This window comes from Delphinapterus leucas, chromosome 13 (genome assembly GCF_059928025.1).
Source record: "Delphinapterus leucas isolate spDelLeu-1000000601 "Yukka" chromosome 13, BTC_Dleu_Yukka2, whole genome shotgun sequence".
NCBI classification, from domain to species: domain Eukaryota; kingdom Metazoa; phylum Chordata; class Mammalia; order Artiodactyla; family Monodontidae; genus Delphinapterus; species Delphinapterus leucas.
Genome location: NC_143141.1, coordinates 11,006,407 through 11,032,673, shown reverse-complemented (window position 1 = coordinate 11,032,673; position 26,267 = coordinate 11,006,407). Strand labels below are relative to the sequence as shown.

The following is a 26,267-nucleotide window of genomic DNA, read 5'->3' as shown; positions in this document are numbered from 1 at the left end:
GCCAGGGCGGAACACAGAGCTGCTTTCTCACTACTTTCTCACTGGTGAGAGCTAGAAACAGCTGCACCCCCCTCCCCGGGTCTCCAGAGAGAGGCCAGCCGACCGATGAGTTTTCCAGATGGATGAGATGAACAGTGCCTCTAGGAACGTGACCTCGGGCACCTGCACCAGGGCCTCCACTCTCCCCACGGAGGGGGGCCAGCCCAGCCCAGCCCGGCTTCCTACAGGCTCAGGGGACCCCAGACTGGAGAACAGGTGCTGGCAGCCCCTCCAGCACTCCCCGCCCTGGCAGCAGCCTTGTGGGTGAAGAATAAGGTCAAATCCAATTGCCTCCTGCTGAACCAATCCACTGAAACGGCCTCACTCTACCCAGCACCTTTCGGTCCAAGAAGTCCACGGGTGACAACAGTCCTGACCACACCTGTGAACCGGCTTCAAGATATCAGCCAGTTAAACTGTGCGAGGTTACAGGTGTCAACTGTCTTCACTGAAGATGACTGAGTGAGCGAAACTAGGGAACTGGACACACAAAACACCTCCTAATTCCGTATGCAGAAGCCCTGAGACCGTATCCCAAAGCACCTGGACACAGGACTGTCCACGTGGCCTCAGACTCGGTGGTCTCAGTGCAGAGGGGCCCGGGCTCTCCCTGACCTTAGCTCTCTTTACGTCATGTTTACCGAGGAATAACTCAATTACAGTGAAATGCACCCCTCCTAGGTGTTACAGTTCTACCAAAATTTAGAATAAGTCTACCATGCCCCCCCAAAATCCCTCATGCCGCTTTCTCAACCCACCCCCAACCCTGGCAACCACGGACCTGTTATCTTCCCTATGGCTCTCCCTTTTCCAGGATGTCATACAAATGGAATCATACGGCATGTGCTTCTGAGGCTGGCTTCGTTCACTCAGCACGATGCCTTTTTAATGCTGAGTATATTTCATCGTGCAGATGTGCCAGTGAAATGTGGGATGTGGAAGTCTGCTTATCCAACTTCCCAGGTGAAGGACAGTAAAGATCATTTTCCTTTTGGGGCTACCGTGAATAGAGCTGCTGTGGACATTTGCATACAAGTCTTGGTGCGGGTGAATGTTTTCATTTCTCTTGGGTAAGTACAATCTGGGAGTGGAGTCACTGGGTGGGGTACAGTAAGGTAATGGTTAAAATTACAAGAAACGGACTTCCCTGGTGGCACAGTGGTTAAGAATCTGCCTGCCAGTGCAGGGGACATGGGTTCAAGCCCTGGTCCGGGAAGATCCCACATGCTGGGGAGCAACTAAGCCTGTGCGCCACAACTACTGAGCCTGCGCTCTAGAGCCTGTAAGCCACAATTACTGAAGCCCGCGCACCTAGAGCCTGTGCTCCGCAACAAGAGAAGCCACCGCAATGAGAAGCCTGCTCACTGCAAGGAAGAGTAGACCCCGCTCGCTGCTGCAACCAGAGAAAGCCCACGCGCAGCAACTAAGACCCAACACAGCCATCAATCAATCAATCAATCAATCAAAATAAAATTACAAGAAACTACTGAAGTGTTTTCCAAAGTGGCCGCACCATTTTGCCTTCCCACCAGCAAAAGGGGTGAGAGTTCCGGTTACTCCACGTCCTAGCACCTTCCTATCAACAGTGTTTGTGAGTTTTGTGTTTTATTGCTGTGTTTCATTGGGGTTTTTTTTTAAGCCACTCTGATCTGTGTGTAATGGTATCTCATTGTGGTCTTAATTTGCATTTCCTTAACGACTAATGATGTTGCACATCTCTTCATGGGCTGATGGGCCATCTGTAGCTCTTCTTTGGTCAAGTATCAGTTCAAGAATTTTTGCTCATTTATTCAATTGCTTTCCTGTCAAAGGGTTGTGAGAGTTCCACACGTATTCTGGATACAAGTCCTTTATCAGATAAGTGTTTTGAAATAATTTTCTTCTGGTTTGTTTTTTGTCTTTTAGTTTCTTAGCAGTGGTTTTTCAAAGAGCAGATGTTTTTAACTTTGATAAAATCCATTTTACCAACTTTTATAGTTTATGCTTTTTGTGTCTGAAGCAATCTTTGCCTGGCCCAAGGTCACAAAGATTTTCTGCGATGTTTTTTTTTTTTTTTTTTTTTTTTTTTTTTTTTTTTTTTGCGGTACGTGGGACTCTCACTGTTTTGTCCTCTCTCCCGTTGTGGAGCACAGGCTCCGGACGCACAGGCTCAGTGGCCATGGCTCACGGGCCCAGCCGCTCCGCGGCATGCGGGATCCTCCCGGACCGGGGCACGAACCCGTGTCCCCTGCATCGGCAGGCGGACTCTCAACCACTGCGCCACCAGGGAAGCCCCCTGCGATGTTTTATTCTATAAAGTTTTCGGGATTTTTTTGCTCTTACTTTAGGCCCATGACCCATTTTTGTTCATTGTTACACATATTGTAAGGGATGGGTTGAGGCTTTGGGGTTTGATTACCCTTTCTCTGATGGGTTTCCTTGGCACTTTTGTTGAAAATCAATCGATCATTTACGTGTGGGTCTACTCGTAGACGCTATTCTGTTCCACTGACCTGTATATCTATCTTTCACCAATACCACGCTATCTTGATTACTGTTGTTTTAGAGTGTACGTTCTGAAGCCAGGAGGTGTAAGTCTTCCAACTCTGCTCCTTTTCAAAGCTGCTTTGGCTATTCTAGCTCTTTGGCCTTTATATATAAATTTTTGAATGATCTTGTCATTTTTTGAATTAGCTTATCATTATACAAAACATTTATGTTTCTACATTTTCATTTGATTTGTATTGAATCTCTAGATCAATTTGAGTTGGGTGCCTTATCTTTTTGAAAGTAAAAGAGTGGTTACCTTTCAGAGATATTATAAAAGGAAGACCAACCAGTTCCTCCCAGACCTACCCATGCAGAATGGCTTTGCCAAACGGCCTTGGCTCGAAGGGCTGAGCTGTGGAGTTCGCATGTTCTTATGTGGAGGGGCACGTGTTGGGGGGAATAAGAAGGCAGTCTGCCTCTCCAACCTGCTACCTGAGACAGAAAGGAAAAGACCTGGAAATCAGCCCTGAGACCTACAACAGAAAGGAATATGGTTCCTGGATAAATTGTCGAAAAGGAGGTGACATCTAAGGGGCCACTGGAGGGTGAGTAGGAGTACACTAATGCAGAAGAGAGGAGGAAAGTTAAGTCTTCAAAGGAAAATGCCAGAGCAAGGGGTAAAGGAGGCAGGAAGCTCAGGGCTGCAAAATGGGAGGAGACAGAGGTTGGGCATGAGGTCTGGAAGCCCATGCTAAGGGTCAGAATGCTGTTCTCTACATATGGAAGCCCACGGAAACTCCTGAGTGGGAGGGGCATGATCAGATCTGTGTTTGAGAAAGATCCCCTTGGTGGCAGGCAAAAGATTTCCCTAGAGGCCATCTTGTGGAGGTGGCAACAGGTATGTGATGAGCAGGCTTGACTGGGGAAATGGCCAGGATCCTGGACGAGAAGGTCCCTAGAAAACAAAGCCACCAACCTGATACCAGACAAGAGATCAAAAGGGGATGAAGAATCAAAAAATGGGCAGAAGACCTAAATAGACATTTCTCCAAGAATACATACAGATGGCCAACAGGCACACGAAACGATCTTCAGCACCACTGATTAGCAGAGAAATGCAAATCAAAACTACGATGAGGTACCATCACCTCACACCAGTCAGAATGGCCATCAACGAAAAGTCTACAAATAATAAATGCTGGAGAGGGTATAGAGAAAAGGGAACCCTCCTGCACTGTTGGTGGGAATGTAAATTGGTGCAGCCACTATGGAAAACGGTATGGAGGTTCCTCAAAAAACTAAAACTTACCATATGATCCAACAATCCCACTCCTGGGCATATACCCAGAAAAGACAAAATCTCTAATTTGAAAAGATACATGCACCCCAATGTTCATAGCAGCACTATTTACAATAGGCCAGACATGGAAGCAACCTATGTGTCCACTGATGGATGGATAAAGAAGATGTGGTGTGTATACTCAATGGAATATTACTTAATCATAAAAAAGAAATAATGCCATTTGCACCAACATGGATGGATCTAAACATTATCATACCAAATGAAGTAAATCAGACAGAGAAGGACAAATATCATATGGTATCACTTATGTGTGGAATCCAAAAAACTGATACAAATGAACTTATTTACAAAACAGAACCGGACTCACAGACATACAAAACAAATTTATGGTTACCAAAGGGCAAAGGGGGTAGGAGTTTGGGATTAGCAGATACAAAATACTATATATAAAATAGATAAACAACAAGGAGCTACTGTATACCACAGGGAACTATATTCAATGTCTCGGAATAACCTATAATGGAAAAGAACCTGAACAAGAATATATATATATTCTGGTGTACAGTCACTTTGCTGTACACAAGAAACTAACACAACACTGTAAATCAACCATACTTCAATTTTTAAACAGGGGTGGCGGAGGGGATGGAGAGGCACATCCATGTACCCTTTAGTCCCCTGGACCCTGAAAAGCATCTACCACTCACCAGGCATATCCACAGCCCCATGCCGAGCTCTGCTGTACAACCTCGGCCCCCAAGGTCCTCACTAAGAGGATCTAACTCAGGCACCCTGTGAACATTCATATTCTGCTCTTTGGAGGGCAAACTTTTGCATTAAGGTTATCTAAAAAACACAACCTTCCAAAAGATGGCTTTGCTTTGAAGATTATACCATTGGGGTTGAATAAATTTCTTGGCAACCCTGCGTATAAATCTGGTTGGAGCCTCATTGTGAAGTCTGAAAAACAGACAGATGGAACAGTCGGCCAGAGAACCCCAGTGACAGAAACAACTACTCCCTGGAAGGGGAAAAAAGGCCAGAATGGCATCTTTGTTTATTTTTACAGACTTTGGAGAGCAACAGTCTCCACCAGCTGTCTCCACAAGATCAAACCAGCTCCAAATGGGAGTCGCTAGGTGTTTGAAATCAACGTCCAATAGGCCTGATGGCCCTGTTTCTTGTCTTTTCCTCCCTTTGTATCTTAAGATGACAATTTCATTTGCTCATTGATGCAGCCTGTCCATTCAATAAATATTCTGCTTCATCTAGGAACTTCAAACTCTGCTTCTAATCTAAACCAGAACACAAAAGTACACGACCCCTTCACTTCCTGCTGGGCCCTCTTGGGCTCCTTCAGAAACCAATACCTGAAGGCAGTCTCAGAATGACCTAAAATCAGGGGGTCTGCCTTTTCGGTGTAAGGCCACACCCACCTTAGTCCAGCTCAGGGCTGATCAAGCTATCAGCTCGCCCACTTCCCCGGACTAATCGCATGCAAGCTCCCCCATTCTCCCTTCCCCTTGCCAACCCTCAGAGGACCTCAAAACCTTTCAGGGGGTTGGTACATGTAGCTCCAATATTAGGGTTAGAGCACAGGCCTGAATAGGGTCCTGATTCTATCCAAGAAACTGACAGAAAGAAATCAGTTGTGAGAATGATTTACCTTTAGCCTTCATCTAAAAGTCAAAACTCTGCGGCTTTCCATTTAACTCTAACAAGCCAAATGGAAACTTCCCTTCCTTCCTCATTTACTTTTTTAAACTGAAGCGTAGTTGATTTACAACGTCATGTTAGTTTCTGGTGCACAGCAAAGTGATTCGTGTGTGTGTGTGTGTGTGTGTGTGTGCCTGTGTGTGTATATATATATTCGTCTTCATGTTCTTTTCCATTATGGTTTATCACAGGATATTGAATATAGCTCCCTGTGCTGTACAGTAGGACCGTGTGTTTATCTGTTTTATATATAGTAGTTTGTATCTGCTAAGCCCAAACTCCTAATTTATTCCTCCCACACCCCCTTTTCCCTTTGGTAACCACAAGTCTGTTCTCTATGTCTGTGAGTCTGTTTCTGCTTTGTAAATAAGTTCATCTGTGTCATATTTTAGATTCCACACACAAGTGAAATATCATATGGTATTTGCCTTTCTCTGTCTGACTGACTTCACTTAGTACAATCGTCTCTAGGTCCATCCGTCCTTCCTCATTTATTAGGAAAGGACAACCGACAAAAACAAAAAAACAGAGCAAAGTAATTCTGTCGGGGGCCACTTTGCTGCTCTCACACCTTGCTTTCATGAGCCTTTCTTCGAAATATGGTCATAAGTGCCACATGCAAAAATTCCCCACTGTTGTTGCATGCGAGCTCTCCACCGTATCGGAGAATGAGAGCCGGAGCTGAGCCGATCCCTCCTGAGCCCGGTTCATCCTGGCCCAGGGGTCCCCACCAGGAGGGAGCAGGCTTCCTCGGGCTGCTGCCCTGTGACAGGCAGGAAGAACATCTAAACTCTCTTTCAATCTTGTAGAAAAAGAAAAAACAAAACACCCACACAGTGGGGAACAATTTCCCCGCTGGGCGGGTAGTGGGGCCTCTAGAGCTGTTACCTGCAAAGGGCACTTCTGGGGGTTACCCAGCCGTCACCACCGTGTGGATTCCACCCGAAAACCTCAAGCCAAACAGTGGGGAATGAACATCAAGGGACAATTTTCCACTCTGAAAAGTGACTTGACTTTACGAAAATAAATTAAAATGCCACGACAATAAATGAAACGCGTGCAGGACTTGCTGCCAAACACGTGGTCGGTCACGGTAGATGCTCTTCCTTGCTTGGTACATCTATACGTTGGGAATATGACTATGTCATTCTCCACTTCCTGGCCCCTCAGCCCCCTATCCGACACCATGCCACACACACACACACACACACACGCACATGCACACACACATACACACAGAGGCATGCACGCACTCCTGTATCACACGCATAGGTCTGGAGTAACAGGTGTAGCAGGATTTAGAGGCTGAACCATCATGCCTGGGGCAGGAGTGGGGATGGCTGGGGTGTGCACGTGTTAGTGAGGAGATGGGGGGTAGGGGTCGGGGCGGGGACTGGTCCTAACTCTGAGCACTGTTCACTGTAGTTCATTGTAACAAGGGAAATTTGATAGCTGAGGCACCAACGCAGATGCACAAAAACAAAACCGGGCATCCTTCGAGCCGTAAACTCCTTTCTTGCCACACAAGAGCTCTGCCCCACATGTCTGCAGCAGCCTGAGAGGTGCTGCCTGCTAGCAGCGTTATCAGATTTTATAGGCTCCTTCCCCTCCTCCCACACTCGTGTCCCTTAAGGCCACCGAGTCTGTCCCTCTTCATAGGTGAGTCCATCCTCCCAATACTGGCCTCTTGGAACCACATTTGCCTCTTCGCTCCCCTTCATCTCACCCCCACCTACTGAAGGAGTCTGCTGGGGTTTCTCCACCACCTCGCTTGGCCCCAGCCCTGCTGTTATAATTCTGGAAACAGACCTGGTGATTAGAACCAAAAGTCCCGAACTGTGTTTCCAAAAACATCCCTATCCACACAAGAAAGACCCAGGAAAACCTCAATCCCGGCATCTGGGCTCTGGGCAAATGTGACAAGGGAATTGGAAACCATTTCTCAATAGCAACCGTGAGCTTTTTTTTTTTTTTTTTTTTTTTTTGCTGTACGCGAGCGTCTCACTGTTGTGGCCTCTCCCGTTGCGCAGCGCAGGCTCAGCGGCCATGGCTCATGGGCCCAGCCGCTCCACAGCGTGTGGGATCTTCCCGGACCGGGGCACGAACCCGTGTCCCCTGCATCGGCAGGCGGACTCTCAACCACTGCACCACCAAGGAAGCCCAGCCGTGAGCTTTTGAAGTGACCAAGAACTATATAGACACAGATACAACCCCATTTAAAAAGTAATCAACAGGAAAATAGTACAGCAGCTCCTCAAAAGTCTACAAATAAAATTACCATGTGATCCACCAATTCTACCCAAAAGAATTGAAGGCAAAGTTTCAAAGAGATATTTGTACGCCCATGTTCACAGCAGCATTATTAACAATAACCAAAAGACAGAAACAACCCAAATGTCCATCGACAGGTGAATGGATAAAGAAAAAGTTATGTGTGGAATGGAACAGTATACAGCCTTTAAAAAGGAAAGGAATTCTGACACATGCTACATGAATGCACCCTGAGGACATTCTGCTAAGTGAAATAAGCCAGCCACAGAAGGACAAATACCATATGATTCCACTTCTATGAGGTTCCTCGAGTCGTCAAATTCAGAGACAGAAAGTAGAATGGTGGTTGCCGGGGGCTTGGGACAGTGGTGTCAGTGTTCAGCGGGTGCAGACTTTCAGTCTGGGAGGATGAAAAAGTTCTGGAGATGGATGGTGATGATGTCTCCACAACAATGTGAATGTGCTTAATGCCACGGAGCTGTACACTGCCTAATCCTTTTTAAGGGTTAAAATGGTAAACTTTATTTTTTAGATCACTTTTAATCTAAAAAAAATGACACAAATGAACTCATTTACAAAACAGAAATAGACTCACAAACATGGAAAACAAACTTATGGTTACCAAAAGGAGGGAGGCGGGACATGAATTAGGAGTTTGGGATTAACATATACACACTACAATATATAAAACAGGAAAAGAAGGTCCTACTGTGGAGCACAGGGAACTATACTCAATATCTTGTAATAACCTATAACGGAAAAGAGCCTGAAAATAAATATATATGTATACGTATCGATATAACTGAGTCAATTTGCTGTACACTTGAAACTAACACAACATTGTAAATTAAGTATATGCCAACAAATAAATAAATAAATAATATGGTAAATTTCTGTCAGGTATAATTTACCAAAAAAAAAAGCAATCGACAAAAGGATGGAAGTTTCAATTAATCTAAATAAGCTAGTAGGATTTTTAAAGAGGGGACACAACCAGAAACCCACCCCCTTCATCTTCCTCCTCCTATGTGAGGACAGAGGTGTGTGACAGGGCCAGGCAGCAGGAGGGACAGAAGAGGCACCAGCAGGCAACACGGTGACCTGTAGGTGTCTGAGAGGAAAGGCCGATTCCTCCTGTGCCCGCTGACCCCGGAGACAGGACAAAGGCCATGGGGCAAGGGGCAGGTGGTGTGGCCCTGACCTGCAAGTGTCTCCTCAGTGACACCGTATCAAGTGTCACCCATTCCTGCAGACTGGAGGATTCCTCCTCACCACACTTGATGGCTGCTGTTGCACTTCCTGGAATTTTTAACTCAGAATCCCCTCTGTTTCAGAAATAATTTTTGCAAAACACAACCTCTGGGGACTTCCCTGGCGGTCCAGTGGTTAAGACTTCACCTTCCAATGCAGGGGGTGTAGGTTCGATCCCTGGTTGGGGAGCTAAGGTCCCACATGCCTTGGGGCCAAAAAACCAAAAACATAAAACAGAAGCAATATTGCAACAAAGTCAATAAAGATTTTAACAAATGGTCCACATCAAAAAAAAAAAAAAAAAATCTTAAAAAAAAAAAAAGCAAAAAAAACACAACCTCTGGTAAGGCCTCCATTATTTTAAGATGTTGGTACCTGGACAGGTCAAACGCTCCTCACAACCTCTCCCCACCTTGGCTTGCATCCATCGGATGTGGAAATTGGACATTTACACTTTGTTCGAGGCCCAGCCAAGCCAAAAAAGAAAAACAAAGTCTCCGGGTCATCCCTGAGTTACAGCAATCACTTTCTAATCATTCTTTCCGCTCCTAAAGACTTCAGGCTCCTGGCAGGGGCACATGGATGCTGTGAGCAGTCTCTTGTGAATATGGGCTTCGCTGGGCCACCGCTCACTCCGGGGGCCCCAGCCCCTGAGGCATATGGTGAAGGCATTGGACACTGGCAAAGGAAGCTCAGTAGATACCTTCGCTTTCCTCCTCCCCCATCTCACTACTTCCCTTTGTAACTTATTTAGATTTGTCTTCGCTTTTTGCTGCATTTATGCAAATATCCATGACTCCCTGCTCTGAACCTGATGGCCCAGAGCTAAGACAGGAGACAGGACAGCCTGGAGGCAAACTTCCCTGGAAACACAGCCCAGGGGCAGCTCCCTTTGCCAGGACGTCCCCGTGAGAGCACAGCAGTGGCCTGGCCAGGAGGAGTGCGGGGTTAGGCTCCTTGGATGGAGCATGGACCCAGAAGGCAGATGCTCCCGTAGACAGACAGCTGCTAGCCTTTCTGCTTGCCTGCCATCCAGCCTGGGCAGGGCCTTTGTTTTGAGGAGTGGGTTCTAAGTTTAGGGTTGCGACTGAACTCCTAGGGCTACAGAAGGAAGGCTGAGGCAGCCAGGATCCACCCCACCCCTCCAGAGCCTCCCCATACGCTGCCTCTCCTCCAAATACATGTCAAATAGTCATTGAAGGGCTATGTGTTCTCAGGGACCTGTATTCTCAGCCTGCCCAGGCATCTCCCTGAGCCAACTGGACCTGCGTCCCACTCTCGCACTTCGGTGGAATGAGGATGGTTTAAGGGCCGCTGCCTCTAAGAAGCCTCCTTTGATTGGTTGACCCCCTCCTATGAGAGCTGCATCTGTCCTGTCTTCTTCAGACATACCCCTTGTGTACCCCCAACTAGTGAGTGCCTTGCAGCAAGGACAGTCTTAAATTTCTTTCCACAAGTGCTCTAAATAAATACTCCGACACTCAGCTGGGCTCCATGGCAGAGCGCATTTCCAAATATGGCCGAACAGAGCTCTGCCACCTCTCATGTTCTTGTTACAACGTGACCGACACTCCCTCGGCCGAGGGGGGTGTCTCTACTCCCTCCCTCTGAACACAAGTGGGGGCTTGCGACTGTGCCAACCAATAGAACAAGGTGGAAGTGATGCTCTGTGAGGCTGGGCCACAGAACAGAGACAGCTTCCACGTGGTTCTCTCTTTCCAGGACACTCACTCAGAGAAAGCCAACCACCATGCTGTGAGGAAGCTCAAAACAGCCCATGTGGAGAGGAACAGAGACTGCCCCCCCAGCCACAAGCCAGCCTCACCCACCGGACACAAGAGCAAGTGAGCCTTCAGATGACTCGCCCCCCAGCCCTTGAGTCCCCCAGCACAGGCTCCAGACCCTGTGAAGCAGAGACAAGCCATCTTCACGGCCCTTTCCAGACCCCTGACCCACACACTGCACGAGCATGATAAATGGTCGTCCAGTGACAGTAGGCAGATAGGAACTGGGGCAGAATCCATAAATGTGGCCACAGGATGAGCAGCTCCAAAGCTCTGCCCTCTCTAAAATCGACGTTCGTTTACCACCCGAACATCCTTCTTTCCCTTGATCACAACAGAGCTCCTGTCCTTAGTTCCCGTAGGGCCATGGCTCAGGGTGCCTACCTTGCTACTCAGCCTCGTAAACCTCTATCTACCAGCCACATTTCCTCAGTGAGGCGGGTGCTCTGGGGAAAGAGGAACAAAGGGGAATGTTGTTTACAATCCAAGCAAAGTGCTTTCTTCGTGGTGCACCCACCACCTCCATGGGGATGTGATAGGGAAGAACAAATCTGACCCCATACTGAGTCTGTTTCTTTTACTTTAACCTTTTTGTACTCTATTGCTCTTGTTACAAGTTAATCACTAAAAGAATGTTGCCTATAGCCTGGAATATACAGGGTAGCCCATTCTCAAGGCTCTGACCTTTAAAGGTATAACACTTTCCCATTCATAGAGATAAAAAGTTGCAGAACAGAGAATAACATTTGTCTTGTTGGAGGTTTATAGGAACATTGTGCCCTGACCAACAGGACAGCTGCAAGAACAAAGGATTCCAGCATCAAGAAGGCTGCAACAACCAGCCACACCCCCTCCCCTTTTAGTATAAAAGAAGCCTGAATGGATCTTTGGGACACTAGTCCATCTTCACAGTCTGCTGGCTTTCTGAATAAAGTCACTAAGCCAATCCTTCGTGTGGCTTTCTGGCCTCATTTCTCATGCATGACATCCCTGTTTCCACTTCTCACCCTTGGACAGAGTCCACTCCCAGAAATCACGTCGGGTCCCTGCCCTAGAGCATTACATTTTTGACTTTAAAAGAAATGGGCAGGGCTCCCCTGTTGGCACAGTGGTTAAGAATCCACCTGCCAATGCAGGGGACACGGGTTCGAGCCCTGGTCTGGGAAGATCCCACATGCCGCAGGGCAACTAAGCCCGTGTGCCACAACTACTGAGCCTGTGTGCCACAACTACTGAAGCCCACGCACCTAGAGCCCGTGCTCCACAAAAAGAGAAGCCACCGCGATGAGGAGCCCATGCACCACAATGAAGAGTAGCCCCCGCTCGCCACAACTAGAGAAAGCCCACGCGCAGCAATGAAGACCCAACGCAGCCAAAAATAAATAAATTAAATAGATAAATTTAAAAAAAAAGAAATGGGCTATCTACCACAACTTTTACGTAAAAATCTTATTCCTCCAAAGAGTGATTAACTCTCACCAATCAAGCAACTAGAACAATTTCATCTAATTGCTATCACACTGACATCACAGATAGAGCAGCCACCAAAATTAAGCTCAAAAACTTGTAGACTTGAGCAAACCAAAATCTATAATCAGTAAGGATACTCCTTAAAAGAAAAAAATGTAACTTTACCTGTGGCTATAGCGAATGGCTATCGTCAACCCAAGCTGCAATTAAAAAGAGAGAGGAATACATATTAAATAATATCAAGCATACGCTGAATTCACAAGAAAACTGATTTAACGTGCCAATTTTTTTTAAACATTTCTTAAAACACCTTCCTGCTAATGCTTCCTAAATAACACTTTTTTTAAAAATAACATGTTTTAATGATCGATCTTTAGTTTCAACTTAACTCTTAAAAGGATAATGGTATTTTGAAAGGGTCTTAAACAGGGTACAATATTCCATCATGGATTAGACAGAAGGTGTCTCTCATCAGGAAAGACTTCCAAAAGGCTCTTTTTTGCCTTTTTAAAAATGCTTTCATTTTTATTTTTTATTGAGGTGTAATTGACAAATAAAAGGGTATCTATTTAAAGTGATGACATATACACATACATTGCAAAATGGTTAACACACATTAGCACATTAATTAACACATTCATCGCCTCACAGAGTTACCTTTTATTTATTTTTTTGGTGAGAACACTTAAGATCTGCTCTCTTAGCCACTTTCAACTATGCAACACAGCATTGTTAACTACGGTCACCATGCTGTACATTAGACCCTCAGAACTTATTCTTCTTAGCCCTGGAAGTTTTTACCCTTTGACCAACATCTCCCCACTTACCCCCACCCTGCAGCCCCTGGCAACCACCATTCTACTCTTTCCATGAGCAAAACAGGGCTCTTTCAGCTCTGAGACAAAGCCGTGAAAAGATGGGACTGCAGAGCAGATCTGATTCTGAGGTTTGCATTAGGAGAGCATGGCCACGCCCAGGTCCTGGGAGCGACCCTCTCACTACCTCCACCCCAGGGGGACTGACCACTTGGGCCAGAGCCTCCCTGAGGGGATCAGCACAGACTTCACCCTGATCCTGTCAGCTCAAGGCCAGCAAGGCAGCTCCGAGGACTGCAAGGAAATCGCACCTGTGATACACACGTGACATCAAGAGAAAGTGTACACGACTGCCGGGCACGGCCACAAGCAGAGCCCGAGGTGACACTGCAATTTCCTCCTTACCCTGTAGGGGTGTCAGGGAAACCTCTCAAGAACAACTAGAGGTCGGACCATATGGCCTGGGCCTCGGCTGGTTAACGCAAGGCCAGTGGTGGATTACGTGACAGCCACGTCCAACTGCTAACCATATGGGTGTCAGCAAGTGATTTAACCTCTCAGAGCCTCAGTGTTCACAACTGTAAAATGGGCAAAGTAATTATGTTCTCACCAGATTAACATAAGGATGAAACAATTCTTCTATCTATGTGTTTGTATCTGTGTGTATGCCCACATGTGTGCATACTGCCTGATGGATAGGAAAAAAACTCTATAAATAATCACTACCACTATTTATAGGCAACACCCCTCTATGAAAATGTCACACTCCAAAATTTAATTTTTAATTGTTTTTAAGTTTAATTTTTGCAACTTTGCAAGTATTTCATCATGTAAAACACAGTGATCAGCCCTAATCATGCCTATGTAAGTCTCACTAACCCACTTGTGGCTGAATTGTGGCATGACTAGTTTAAGAATCTCAACTGCAGTTAAAAACCGAAGCATCATCTATAATATCATTTCTGGGCCAAAAGTCCACCTGAGTAGCACCTTAACACCCCCAAACACGTCACTGCCCATTCCCTTGATGTCAGCTCCCATAGAAGTGGGGGTGGGGAGGTGACTTTTGTGGCACCCTCCTGGGTGCTGCAAGATAACAGGAGGGTCCCTGGGGTAGTGGGAGGGTCGATGGGGTAAGCAAGAGACAAGGGGAGGAAGAGTTAGGAGAAATCTTTGTGATAAGAAAGCCCAATTCTTCTAACCAGCTCAGGATACTGCAGAATCCCCCAGCTAGTGTGGGAATAGCTCCAGAATCATTCGGCTGGGTGTCACCACCGCATGCACCTGAAGTATGGAATCAGCGATGGTGAGATGAGGCTTCATTTTACCGAAAGCATACCTAAAAGTGAAGGCATGAAGTAGATAACAGGTTGATTTCGTATCCCCCTCGCCTGAATGCATTCAATTATCTATTTCAGCTCAGCCAGGAGTACATTTTCTCTGAGCCTTCAGCAAACAGAAGAGGAAGATGCCTCAGGGACCATCAAGAATTTAAAGAAAAAGGAGGAAATTATTGGGGGAATGAAACAAAAGTAGAAACTGCAGCCTAAAAAGGTCAGAATGAGCAACTTGCCCATTTCACAGGCTGGGTAACTTCACATTTCCTGGGGTTAAAAAGTTCTGGTTTACAGTTAGGCTAATTATAAGATAATTTTACTGCCTGAATATTCTGATAAGCTTTGGAGTACTGTTTAACTGGTGCCTTTCCACAGTTGAAAGATAAGCCCTTGCTGGAGTAGGGAGAGGAAATGGGTCTGGGGAAGGACAAGAATAAGAAAAAAAAGCAGAAAAAGTTGTTACATGGCAGCTGTGCTGGTTAAAAGGGGCTGGGAGATAAATCCTTCACAGAAGCAAATTTGAATTAAGCATTTTTATTAGTCTTTTATTGGCTTCTGAATCAAATATGTTTTACAGTCATTTTTAAAAGGACACCTTTGTTAAGGAAGAGAGTGTGAAACTTGGGATGGTACAGACCAGCCACAGAATCCCGCAGGTCTCCAGAGATGCGCTAGGGAACAGGATGATTGGCACCTGTACAAAGACCCTAGAGCTACGTGGGAGCCCACTGATGGGACAGATGGGAACAGGTCATTGTACAGTCCTTCTGGAAACCTGGCTTCAATACCACATAGGATGCACTGGATCTGATCAGGCAGCCCGGAGAAGGTAATGGAACAGCGTAGAAAGCTATTGCGGGCCTCGCCATGAAACCCCACATTGGAACAGGCAAACGAGGCCAGTGAGCTGTGTGGGGAGCCTCCTTATGGTTCCTCCTCCTGCATCCTACCTATTATCTGACCCTAGAGAAGGCAGGGGAGGCAGAGACTTCTCTGAGGTTTCTGCCCCATAGCAAATGCCACATCAAGGTAACTGGGCCAACTGCTGAGAGATGGGCCAGAGATGCTTTTCTCCCTCGGCCCTAGGGACGTGCATCAGCCAGCCAGGCCTCTGTGAGCGCTCACCCTGCGAAGAGGCATCAGCATCTCAGAAATTCTTCGAGCAAGTCTCACCACTGCCTGTGTGTGCACACACAGGCACATGTGCACACATTCACACCCAACTCATTCGTATGTGTGTGCACATAGGCACACACGTGCACACTCGTGTGTGCATGCACACACTTACAGAGGCGCATCCACACCCATGTATGCATGCACAGGTACGTGTGCATTCCTATTCGTGCATGCACGTGCACATATAAATAAGCATGTGTTCCTGGGTGCACACGTGCACGCACATGCTTATACAATACTCACATGCACCAGCACATGTGCACATATACATACAGATACACATTCCTACAGCCATGTGTATATGCATTCACCCATGTGCACTGAGACACTTTGGCATTTGAAGAGGCCCATAGAGCCTCTGAGACAAAGGGGGGCCTCAGACAATTGACCCTTTTGTTGCTGGTCTCAGCAGGGGCCCTGGGGAGAGAGGGGAGGGAGGCCCGGGGGTTGGCCCCCTGACCCCGGCCCAGCCCGGGCTGAGGCCCAGGGACACGGAGGTCAGCGGAGTTTTGTGCAGCCACCCTCCATGGAGAACACCCCCCCGGGACATACTGTAAGTATTGCCAGAGGGCACTTAACAACCTCCCTTCTTTCGAGATTCCCACAATTTATTAATAACAAAATTCAATCACCTTTTAATGGCCAGGAAAGAGTAATTTAACTTTTTTTTTTTTTTTTTTTCAAAATCTCCACCAATTACAAAAAACCTTTTTCCTGCTGCTTCGGCCTGAAAATGCTCCTTTTTTTGGAACAGCTGACCGAGGCAGCTGTTTCGTATCAAGTCTAGGGGGTTTCTATATGACCCAGGGAGCTCAGACAACTGGCAGGCCTTCCTGCATTAAAGGGTAATCTGAGAATAATTTGCCATAAAACACCCAGAAGTGGGCCAGCTGTAGCCGGATACACCCTATAAAGCACCACGTGGACTGTGCAGACCTTGTAAAATAATCATAATTTTAGAAAACACATTTTTAAAATCCATCTTTTGAAAAAACTTGAAAGAAGTGGCTGGCACTGTCTTAGAAGGCAGTAGGGAACGTCCTTACAGGTGCACCGACTGTCACCAAGCGCCTCTTCCCTGAGGCCCGCTGGCCCAAGGGTCCCTGTGTGGCTGGGAATCTGCTGCGCTTCGTGTTTACAATGTGCTGTCACACACACAAGGCTGCCAGCGGCAGGTGAGGAGGAAAAGTCCAGTAAGTGCCAGCCTCCAAGTCATCCAGCTGGTGACTGGTGCTCCAAGTGTGAGTCCAGAACTTTCTAGACCAGGAGTGCTTTGCTGGCCGGGGCTGTGACCAGAAGCCATGCCCCTTCACGTGGTCAGCCACCAACCAGCCACAGCCCTGGCACCAGTGCTCCCCGTTCCTCAAAAAAAAATGCTGGACGTCAGGGGTTTTATTATGAAAACTCCCATGTTTGAAACTGATTTGACTATTTTTCAAGAACTACGGGAGCCAAACAAAACACGTCAGTGGAATCTGGCCCAGGGGCCGCGGGTCTGCAACCTCGCTTTACACCTTTCCGTGCTGCCAAGGCTCTGCTCAGGTTCTCCAAGCTTCCAATCTTGAATTAATGAGTTTGTGACAAATTTGGGGAAAGCCTTCCTGTTAGGCGTGACTCTTCCCTCCCTTTCCTATACTTTGGTGGTGATTTTTTTATAGTTGTTTTTTTTTTTTTTAATTTCAAGGGTCCAAAGATTTATAACATCACAAAATAAACTCACAGAGAAAGGTTGTTGTTTATTTTCCTCCTGTATTTTTTAAATGATTTCCTCCCCTTTTCTGGGAAAATATGGGAAAGGAGCGTGAAGGGAAGAAGAAGGGCCATGGCGTGGACAGAATCCCACACAAACAGAGCCACGGTGTGCTGGTCCAAGGATGGGAGGCAGGGGGAAAGTGATCCACTGAACACATCCTGTTAACCCCTTCTCTGGCTCTCCGTCCAACACTGTTCTCTCCTCCTAATAGCCAGGGCCCCCGTGCTCCCACAAGCAGCACCTTCCAGAGCTGGTCTTCCTGCAGGTAACACCCCAGACTTCCTGCCCCTCCGTGCGTGACTCTGAAACCCTGACACACACGCCACAACCCACTAGTCCTCAGCAGTGGACGTCCGTCTAGGGCTGTCTTAGGCACTCGCTACTTCCTCTGAAAAATTAACTATGCTGGACCAGCCAATGCTTATGGTCAGTTGCAATGAGCTTTGTGGTCCAGTCTCCCACTTTTTCTTGCCTGTTTCCTCACGTGACCTATTTCATAGGGTTGTTTTAGGCAGATTAACTTAGACTTCTGGGATGAGGCCCTGACCCAGACCTACTGAATCGGAAACTCTGGTGGGGGAGTGGAGTGCGGGGCAGGTAGCCAGTCCTCCGGGGGTCAAGTTTAGGAAGCACTGAAAGAGATGATGTATGGAAAGAACTTAGCAAAAGGCTTGGCACAGGTGAATTCTTAGTAACTGTGACGACAACGACGATGATGATGTTACAGTTCATAATAAAACTATTTTCATTTTATGTCCTCTTAATGTCATGTCAATGTCCCACACTCAACTTCAGGGATTATCATCGCTGTGAGCTCAGCCAGCTAGTAGGCCTGGCGTGATGTCTGGGGAGATGAGGCTCACAGGTGATTACCCACTCAGCAGGGAGAGGTGTCCCCACCCGGCTGAGATCCACTGTGTGCTGTCCACAAACAAGTACAGGGCCGGCTTCCTGGAGGCCAAGGGCAAGTCTCAACAGGCTGCAGACCTGCCCTCCCCGCACTACGCTTCTCTCTCTTATTCCCATCAAAAGAGGGAGGAGGGCTTCCCTGGTGGCGCAGTGGTTGAGAGTCCGCCTGCCGATGCAGGGGACGCGGGTTCGTGCCCCAGTCCGGGAAGATCCCACATGCCGCAGAGTGGCTGGGCCCATGAGCCATGGCCACTAAGCCTGCGCGTCCGGATCCTGTGCTCCGCAACGGGAGAGGCCACAGCAGTGAGAGGCCCCGCGTATCGCAAAAAAAAAAAAAAAAAAAAAAAAAGAGGGAGGAGACGGCAAGAAAGGCAGGAGGAAGAAACAACAACAACATATTTCTCATTATTGAGTTTATTTCGTGATGTTATCCTTCCTTGGCCCTTAAAATTAATTTTTTTAGAAAAAACTGAAAAAGCTGAAGAAAAAGTCACACTTAAGTTTAGGAAAAGAAGGGCATGTGCATAACGTAAACTCTTTCCAGATTTGTCAGAAACCTAGTAATTCAAATCTGAAACTTTCAGAACCTGATGTAAAACTTGCTAAATCAATGGAAATTAACATTGAACAAACACTGAAACCTAGGCGGTGGTTGTTTAACCAACCTAAGAAAACAAGTTGTTTTCAAGTCTCTAAGCCCCGAGTAACTGAAAAGGTAAGACCGGTGATGCTGCTGTCCCTCCCCGCCGTTCCTGGGAACCTGAGCCAGGCACCATCTTTTTGGAGTAAAAGTTAAACAGCTCTGCTTGGAAAGCTTGGAGATGAGTTTTCACAAGGACTTGCTTTGTCCCCCAATTCGCACAAATTAAAAACATCTGTGAGTCTTGAGTTGCTGCCCGTTCCCCCCACCCCCAGCAACAGCACCTGGGCCCCCTTTTGCCAGGCATCTTCCAGGGACCAAGCCCCATGAGCCATGGGTCAAGGGACCACCCCCTGCCCTGCTCTCAACCCCGGTACCATCCTCTGCAGAGAAACAACAGTAACTGCAGCCCCTCCCCAGGAGACCAGGGGCTGGACACCCTCAGGGCCCAGCAGTGGTGAGGACTCCTGGAGGCCAGCTATCATCCTTGTCATTGCCATTCAGTGGCCGTGGTCTGTCCACCTGTGTCACAGCAGAGTGAACTCATGGGCGTACATCAGGTCCCGGTTACTCATCTTTGTGTGGCCGGTACCCAGAGCTGGATAAACAGGGCTGCCAGAGAGCTTCATGAACCACTGAATTCACTCCAGGGAGAATTCAGCTTGTATTCACTGAATTCACTTACAGCTTCTGAGTGTCAGAGGAGCTGACCGTATTTTTTTAAGTTTTAGGTTTCCAACAAAATAACGGTAGATTTTGGTTTCTTGGCTTCTCTTGATATGAATGGTTGGGTATTCGATAATATGAAGAAACCACACACTCTTTTCACAGAAAACCTAATTTGCACTGGCGTGATGATGGACATGGATTCTGTGTGCAGCCTACATCACAGAACAACTAACCCAGAAAACTCTGGAACTTTCAGTGGCAAATACTACTTAAGTGAAAGCCTGATTGTAAGTCAGAGTCGGCCGGGGGAGAAGGAAGAGGCTGAAGAGAAGAAAAGGAAATGTATGCGGACTGAAGGGAACAAACGGGTGAGACCCTCACATGCAGTCAATAACAAGAGTATTATTTTAGGGCATTTCTGTGGTGGATTTTGGCCTGTTAAATACAAGAAGATGAAAGGCCGTTCATAGCCTGTCACTGCAGCTTAGCGACCCCAAAACCGCTCGTTGACCCACTCTGACCCCCAGATCCTCATCGGAGTCAAGAGTAAAACGCCCAGGAAAGGAAATGCCTTTTTAACGTAAGACACAAGAATACTTTTAAAGAACCTGTTTCAAAGAAAGAATAACAGTTTTCTTCCTTCTAGCTCTTACCTACTTTCTCCTCTAATCAAATTCCTACCAGAAGGAAATTCACAAAAACGTAAACAGACAAACAAAAATCCTTCCTCCCAGGTATATGGGACATGGGCTAAAATGAGGCCCTCCAGAAAACATGACAGCAGCTGTTAAAAAGAGCACAGTAAAAAGAATTTAAAAAATAATTTTAAAAAAGAGTGCAGTATATCCACTGTTGAAAAAGAGACAATATCTTTTTAAGTAAACTCTTAATTATGAGATAATTGTATTAATAGATTCACATGCAGGTATCTGAAATTATATAGAGGAATAATGGAGAGAAGCCCCATGTATCCTTTGCCCAGTTTCCTCTAAGATGTCATCCCCAGTGACATTTTGCAAAATTATCATGCAATATCAGTGAGGGTATTGACATCAATACAGTCCAGCTACAGAACGTTTCTGTCACCTTGCGATGCCCTTTTATAAATGCCACACTTTCCTCCCACACTTATCCCTGTTTAGCCCCTGGCAACCATCAGTCTGTTCTCCAGTCCTGTGATTTTTGCCTTTTCGAGAATGTAATATAAATGGAAGCCTACAGTATGTAACCTTTGGGGATTAGAGCTTTTCATTCAGCATCATTCTCTGGAGACTGATCCAGTTGGCTGCATGTGCCAATAGTTCATTCCTCTTCATTGCTTAGCAGTATTCCATGGCATACTGGAATACCACAGCCACGTACTCTGTTAAAGGACATCTGGGCTACTTGCAGCTTAGGACTATTATACGTAAAGCTGCTACGAACATTCATGTGCAGGTACCTGCATGAACATAAGTTTTCATTTCTCTGGGATAAACGCCCAGGCGTGCCACTGCTGGGTCATACGGTAGCTCCATGTGCAATTTTATAAGAAACTGCCGAAGTGACTGTACTGTTTTACAATCCCACCAGAAATGTATGAATGACACTGTTTCTCTGCATCCTCGCTAGCTTTTGGTGTTATCACTTTTTTTTTAAATTTGTGCCATTCTGATAGGTATTATTCTGATAGCCATTGTGGTTTTAATTTACATTTTCCTAAGTGTTTAATGATGTTGAACATCTTTTCACGTGCTTATTTGCCAACGGTAGATTCTCCTCAGTGAAATGTTTGCCCATTTTCTATTTGGATTGGTTGTTTTTTCGCTGTTGAGTTTTGAGAACTCTTTCTATATTCTATATACTAGTCCTTTGTCAGATATGTGGTTTACAAATATTTTCTCCCAGTCTGTAGCCTGTCTTTTCATCTGTGTAACAAGGTCTTTACAGAGCAAAAGTTATTTGTTTTGATGAAGTCCAACTGATCAATTCTTTCTTTAAGGGATATGCCTTGGTGTCTACTCTAGTGAGGTGGATGGACCTAGAGTCTGTCATACAGGTTGAAGTAAGTCAGAAAGAGAAACACAAGTACTGTATATTAATGCATGTATGTGGAATTTTTTTTAAATGGTACTGATAAGCAGGGCAGCAATAAAGACGCAGACATAGAGAATGAACTTGAGGACACAGGGCGGGGTGGGGGGGCGGGGGAGGGGGAAGCTGGGGGCAAAGTGAGAGTAGCGTCGACTACCAAATGTCCAATAGATAGCTAGCGGGAAGCAGCCGCATAGCACAGGGAGATCAGCTCGGTGCTTTGTGACCACCTAGAGGGGTGGGATAGGGAGGGTGGGAGGGAGGCTCAAGAGGGAGGGGATATGGGGGTATATGTATGCATATGGCTGATTCACTTCGTTGTACAACAGAAACTAACACAGCACTGTGAAGCAATTATACTCCAATAAAGATGTATAAAAAAACTTTGAAAATAAAACTATTTTTAAAAAAAATTTGCATACCCGTAGACCCCAAAGATTTTCTCCTATTTTTTCTGAAAGTTTAATAAATTTATGTTTTACATTTAAAGCATGAGCTATTTTGAGTTAACTTTTATATAAGGTGTGAGACATTTTTTAAGATTTTAATTTTATTGGAATATAGCTGATTTACAACGTTGTGTTAGTTTGTGTGTACAGAAAAGTGATTCAGTTATACAAATACATATATTCATTCTTTTTTAGATTCTTTTCTCATATGGGTTATCACAGAATATTGGGTAGAGTTCCGTGTGCTAACATTTTGCGGGTGGGGTCGGGGGGGCGTTGTTTGTTTGTTTATAGATGCCCAATTGCTCCAGCCCCATTTGTTGAAAAGGCTATCTTTTCTTCCATTGAATTTCTTTTGCACTTTTGTAAAGAATCAGTTGGGCATATTTATTGGGGTTTATTTCTGGGCTTTCTATACTGTTCCATCGATCTATTTGTCTGTCTCTCTGCCAAAACCACTAGACTCGATTACTATATAAGTATTGAAATTGAGTAGACTGACTCCATCCACGTTATTCTTTTCCAAAAAAAAATTTTTAGGGACTTCCCTGCTGGCGCAGTTGTTAAGAATCCGCCTGCCAGTGCAGGGGACAAGGGTTCGAGCCCTGGTACGGGAAGATCCCACATGCCGCGGAGCAACTAAGCCCGTGTGCCACAACTACTGAGCCTGCGCTCTAGAGCCCGCGAGCCACAACTACTGAGACCATGTGCTGCAACTACTGAAGCCCACGCACCTAGAGCCCGTGCTCCGCAACAAGAGAAGCCACTGCAATGAGAAGCCCGCGCACTGCAACGAAGAGTAGCCCCTGCTCGCCACAACTAGAGAAAGCCTGTACGCAGCAACGAAGACCCACCGCAGCCAAAACTAAATAAATTAATTAATTAAATTTTTTTTAGCTATTCTGCTTCCCTTGCCTTCCCATATAAACTGTAGAATAATCTTGTGTATATTCACACACAAAAAAATCTTGCTGGAATTTTGATAGAAATTGCATTAAACCTATATATCAATTTTGAAGAAAATTGGCATCACTTCCATATGGAGTCACCCAATCCATAAATGTGGTAGGTGTCTCCATTCATTTAGATCTTCTTTTATTTCTTTCATTACCATTGTATAATTTTCAGCCTGCAGTTCCTATACATGTTTGTTAGATTTACTTCCGCGAATTTGAGCAAGTGTAAATTATTTTGGTGTCCACATGTTCGTTGTTAATATATAGAAATACAATTTATTTGTGTATGTTTATCTTGTGTGCTGCAACCTGCTAAATTCACTTAGCAGGTTCTAGGAGATTTTTCGTAGGTTCCTTGGGCTTTCTGTATAGACAAGCATCATCTCCAGATAGGATCGGTTTTGTTTCTTCTTTTCTCATCCAAATGCCTTTTCTTTTCTTGCTTTACTGCACCAGCTGGAAGTCCAGCACTATGTTGAGTAAGGGTAGTGAAAGCAGGCGCCCTAGCCTTGTTCCCAGTTTTAGGAGGAAAGCATGCAGTCATTCACCATAATGTATAATGTTAGCTATGGGGGAGGGTCGTAGATGTTATTTATCAAATTGAGGAAGTTCCCTTCTTTGCCTATTTTTCTGACTTTTTTTTTATCATGAATGGGTGTTGAATTCTGTCAAATGCTTATTAAAAACACTTATCCTGGGGCTTCCCTAGTGGCGCAGTGGTTGAGAGTCCGCCTGCCGATGCAGGGAACACGGGTTCGTGCCCCGGTCCGGGAAGACCCCACATGCCGCGGAGCGGCTGGGCCCGTGAGCCATGGCCGCTGGGCCTGTGCGTCCAGAGCCTGTGCTCCGCAACAGGAGAGGCCACAACAGTGAGAGGCCCACGTACCACAAAAAAAAAAAAAAAAATCACTTATCCTCCTTTAAACTATCCCCTCTTCTCCTCTGTCTAGTTTTCTAAAAAATACAGAAAACGAATGAGAAACCAAGCCCTCTGTCCAGGTGTAGAGAACACAGGCTAAGATGAAGCTTTCCATAAAACACATTCACAGGTGTTACAAAAGAGTGTAGTAGATCTGATGTGAAAAGTGACACAACATACTTTTAAGCAAAAAAAAAAAAGAAAATTGCAGGTACAATCTAAATGTGCATATAATGTGTTGAGGGGATATCTGACATTGAATGGTTATATATATAATTATTAGAAAGGAAGTCTGGAAGACTAAATACCAAATTGTTGGATGGGAGGGGTTTGGGTGGGAAAGGATCTTCACTCCCTATCATTTTATACTCTTCTCCAGTGAGTAATGTGAATGCTTTAACATAAGCAGGTATTAATTGGTAATTTTTAAATGATCTAATAAGGGAAAGTATGGAAAACAATTACCTTGCAAAATGCTATGAACCATGTACTTTTTGCATAGCTGAATGCAATTTTTCTCTTAAGGTGCTGTCTTTTGTCAGCCTGAAACATGGATGCTTTGGCAAGGAGATATTATTAAACTATGTTCCACCGCCACTCAAATTCACACGGAATAAAAAGGACAACATTTTGAAATAAAGATTCAAGAAAGGGAGTAAAAGAATGAGGACACATCTCTTGGTAATAAAGTCTTTCACCCCTACCCCAGTAGATTCTCACAAAGTTTCCATTTCATGACCTGAATTTTTAGGTCAGTATTAAAGGTGCTAACTTCGGACTTTGCTGGGAAGGGAGGGGATTTGTCTAAATTGATGGATTTGATAGAGGCAGTGACTGAAATGCTGCACACACACCCAGCAGAGGGGGAGAAAGACACAACCAGACAAAGAGAGCCCTACCGAAGTGTGATTGTGTGGTCACTGGCATACGGAGAAGAAACGAAGCAAAACACCATCTCTAGTTTACAAGCACTGCTGTGAGCCATCACTGCCTCATCAGGTGACAGAAGAAACATGCTGAGTTTTCTCCATATTTCCAGGACAATTCTCCAAGGTGCGTTCCCTTCCTCGGAAGAGAAAAATCAACTTCCCAAAGAGTAGTCAAGTCAAGCAACACAGCTGAGGGGAGACAAGCACAGCCCAGGGCGACCAGTGAGGCGTGCGACCAGTACTAACCACCACCAACAAAGACCCAGAGACACAAACCCACCTCCCGAAGCGGATGCCAATTAGACTACAATGAGCTGACACTCCAAAGTGAGGTGGGGTTGGAGCTTGGGAAGTTCAGCAGGTAAAAAGCTGTAGTACTGGCATAAAAGGCACAGTCACTGAATCAGAAAATCTAACCAGTATCAGACATATGGGAAAATACTCAAGCTTAGGATGTAATATGAAAAAGGCAGAACGTAAGCGAGAAGCATTTCCACACTGACGTTACGACCACAGAAAAAGGTAGCACAGGTGACTCCCTCTCATCCGCAGCTCACCGGCCCGGCCACCCTCTGGGGTCAGCCAATGCTCTCCTGCTGAGCTGCTCTGGCCCCGCCCCTCCCCGTGAACCCCACTGCCACCTCCTCGAGAGCGTGGCCTCCCCTCCCAGGAAGCACAGCAAGAGCTTCCTACGGGGCTGCCTTTCTCCAGCTGGAAACTCAGAGCTGATCACACTGCCGAGCCCTGTGGAACGCCCTTGTGGGACCCCAGTGGCCGTGTGATGAAGCCGAGACTACAGAGCTACCTCACCTGCCTTGTGGCCCCTTTTTCAACCACCCACCCCTTTCACTCCGACCTGGCTCATCAAATCAGCCCCAGATTCCCAAACGCAGTGCATGCTACTCCCTTTCCCATCCCACCCCATCCCATTCCCTGCAGTGCTCTTCTCTCCTCAGTCACCTTCCAAATCCTATTCATCCTACAAACCCCCTCAAACATCATGACCCCTGGGAGGCTTCTCTGCCCGAGCCCGACTTTCATCAGCCCCTCTTCCGGCTCCTTCGCCCAGCATGTGCGAGGCTGCGGTCTGTGTACAGACGTCTTTCCAGCATCCTGCAAGCTCTCGGAGGGCGGGCTTTCACCTTCCATCCCATGCCTGGTCCACGGGGAATCCAGGAGTTCAGTGAACATTTGTTGAAATCATGGGTTTTGTATTTCCTTCGTTGTTCTCCTTTAACATGGTTATGCAGTTGTCTGTGGGCATTAAGTTACATGAAATTTGTATTTGCCTCCCTGACTCAGCAGCCAGCAGAAAACCGTCGCAGACGCCTCCATGTTC

General features: G+C 46.1%; 1 protein-coding gene across 1 annotated transcript in view; it reads right to left on the bottom strand.

The window, feature by feature from the left end:
* ACOXL (acyl-CoA oxidase like) overlaps positions 1 to 26,267 on the bottom strand; it is a 372,543-nt gene that overhangs the window by 247,070 nt on the left and 99,206 nt on the right. Inside the window, 1 exon segment of the mRNA XM_089922788.1 lies at positions 12,469 to 12,503. Coding sequence (XP_089778914.1) covers positions 12,469 to 12,503 — 35 coding nt within the window.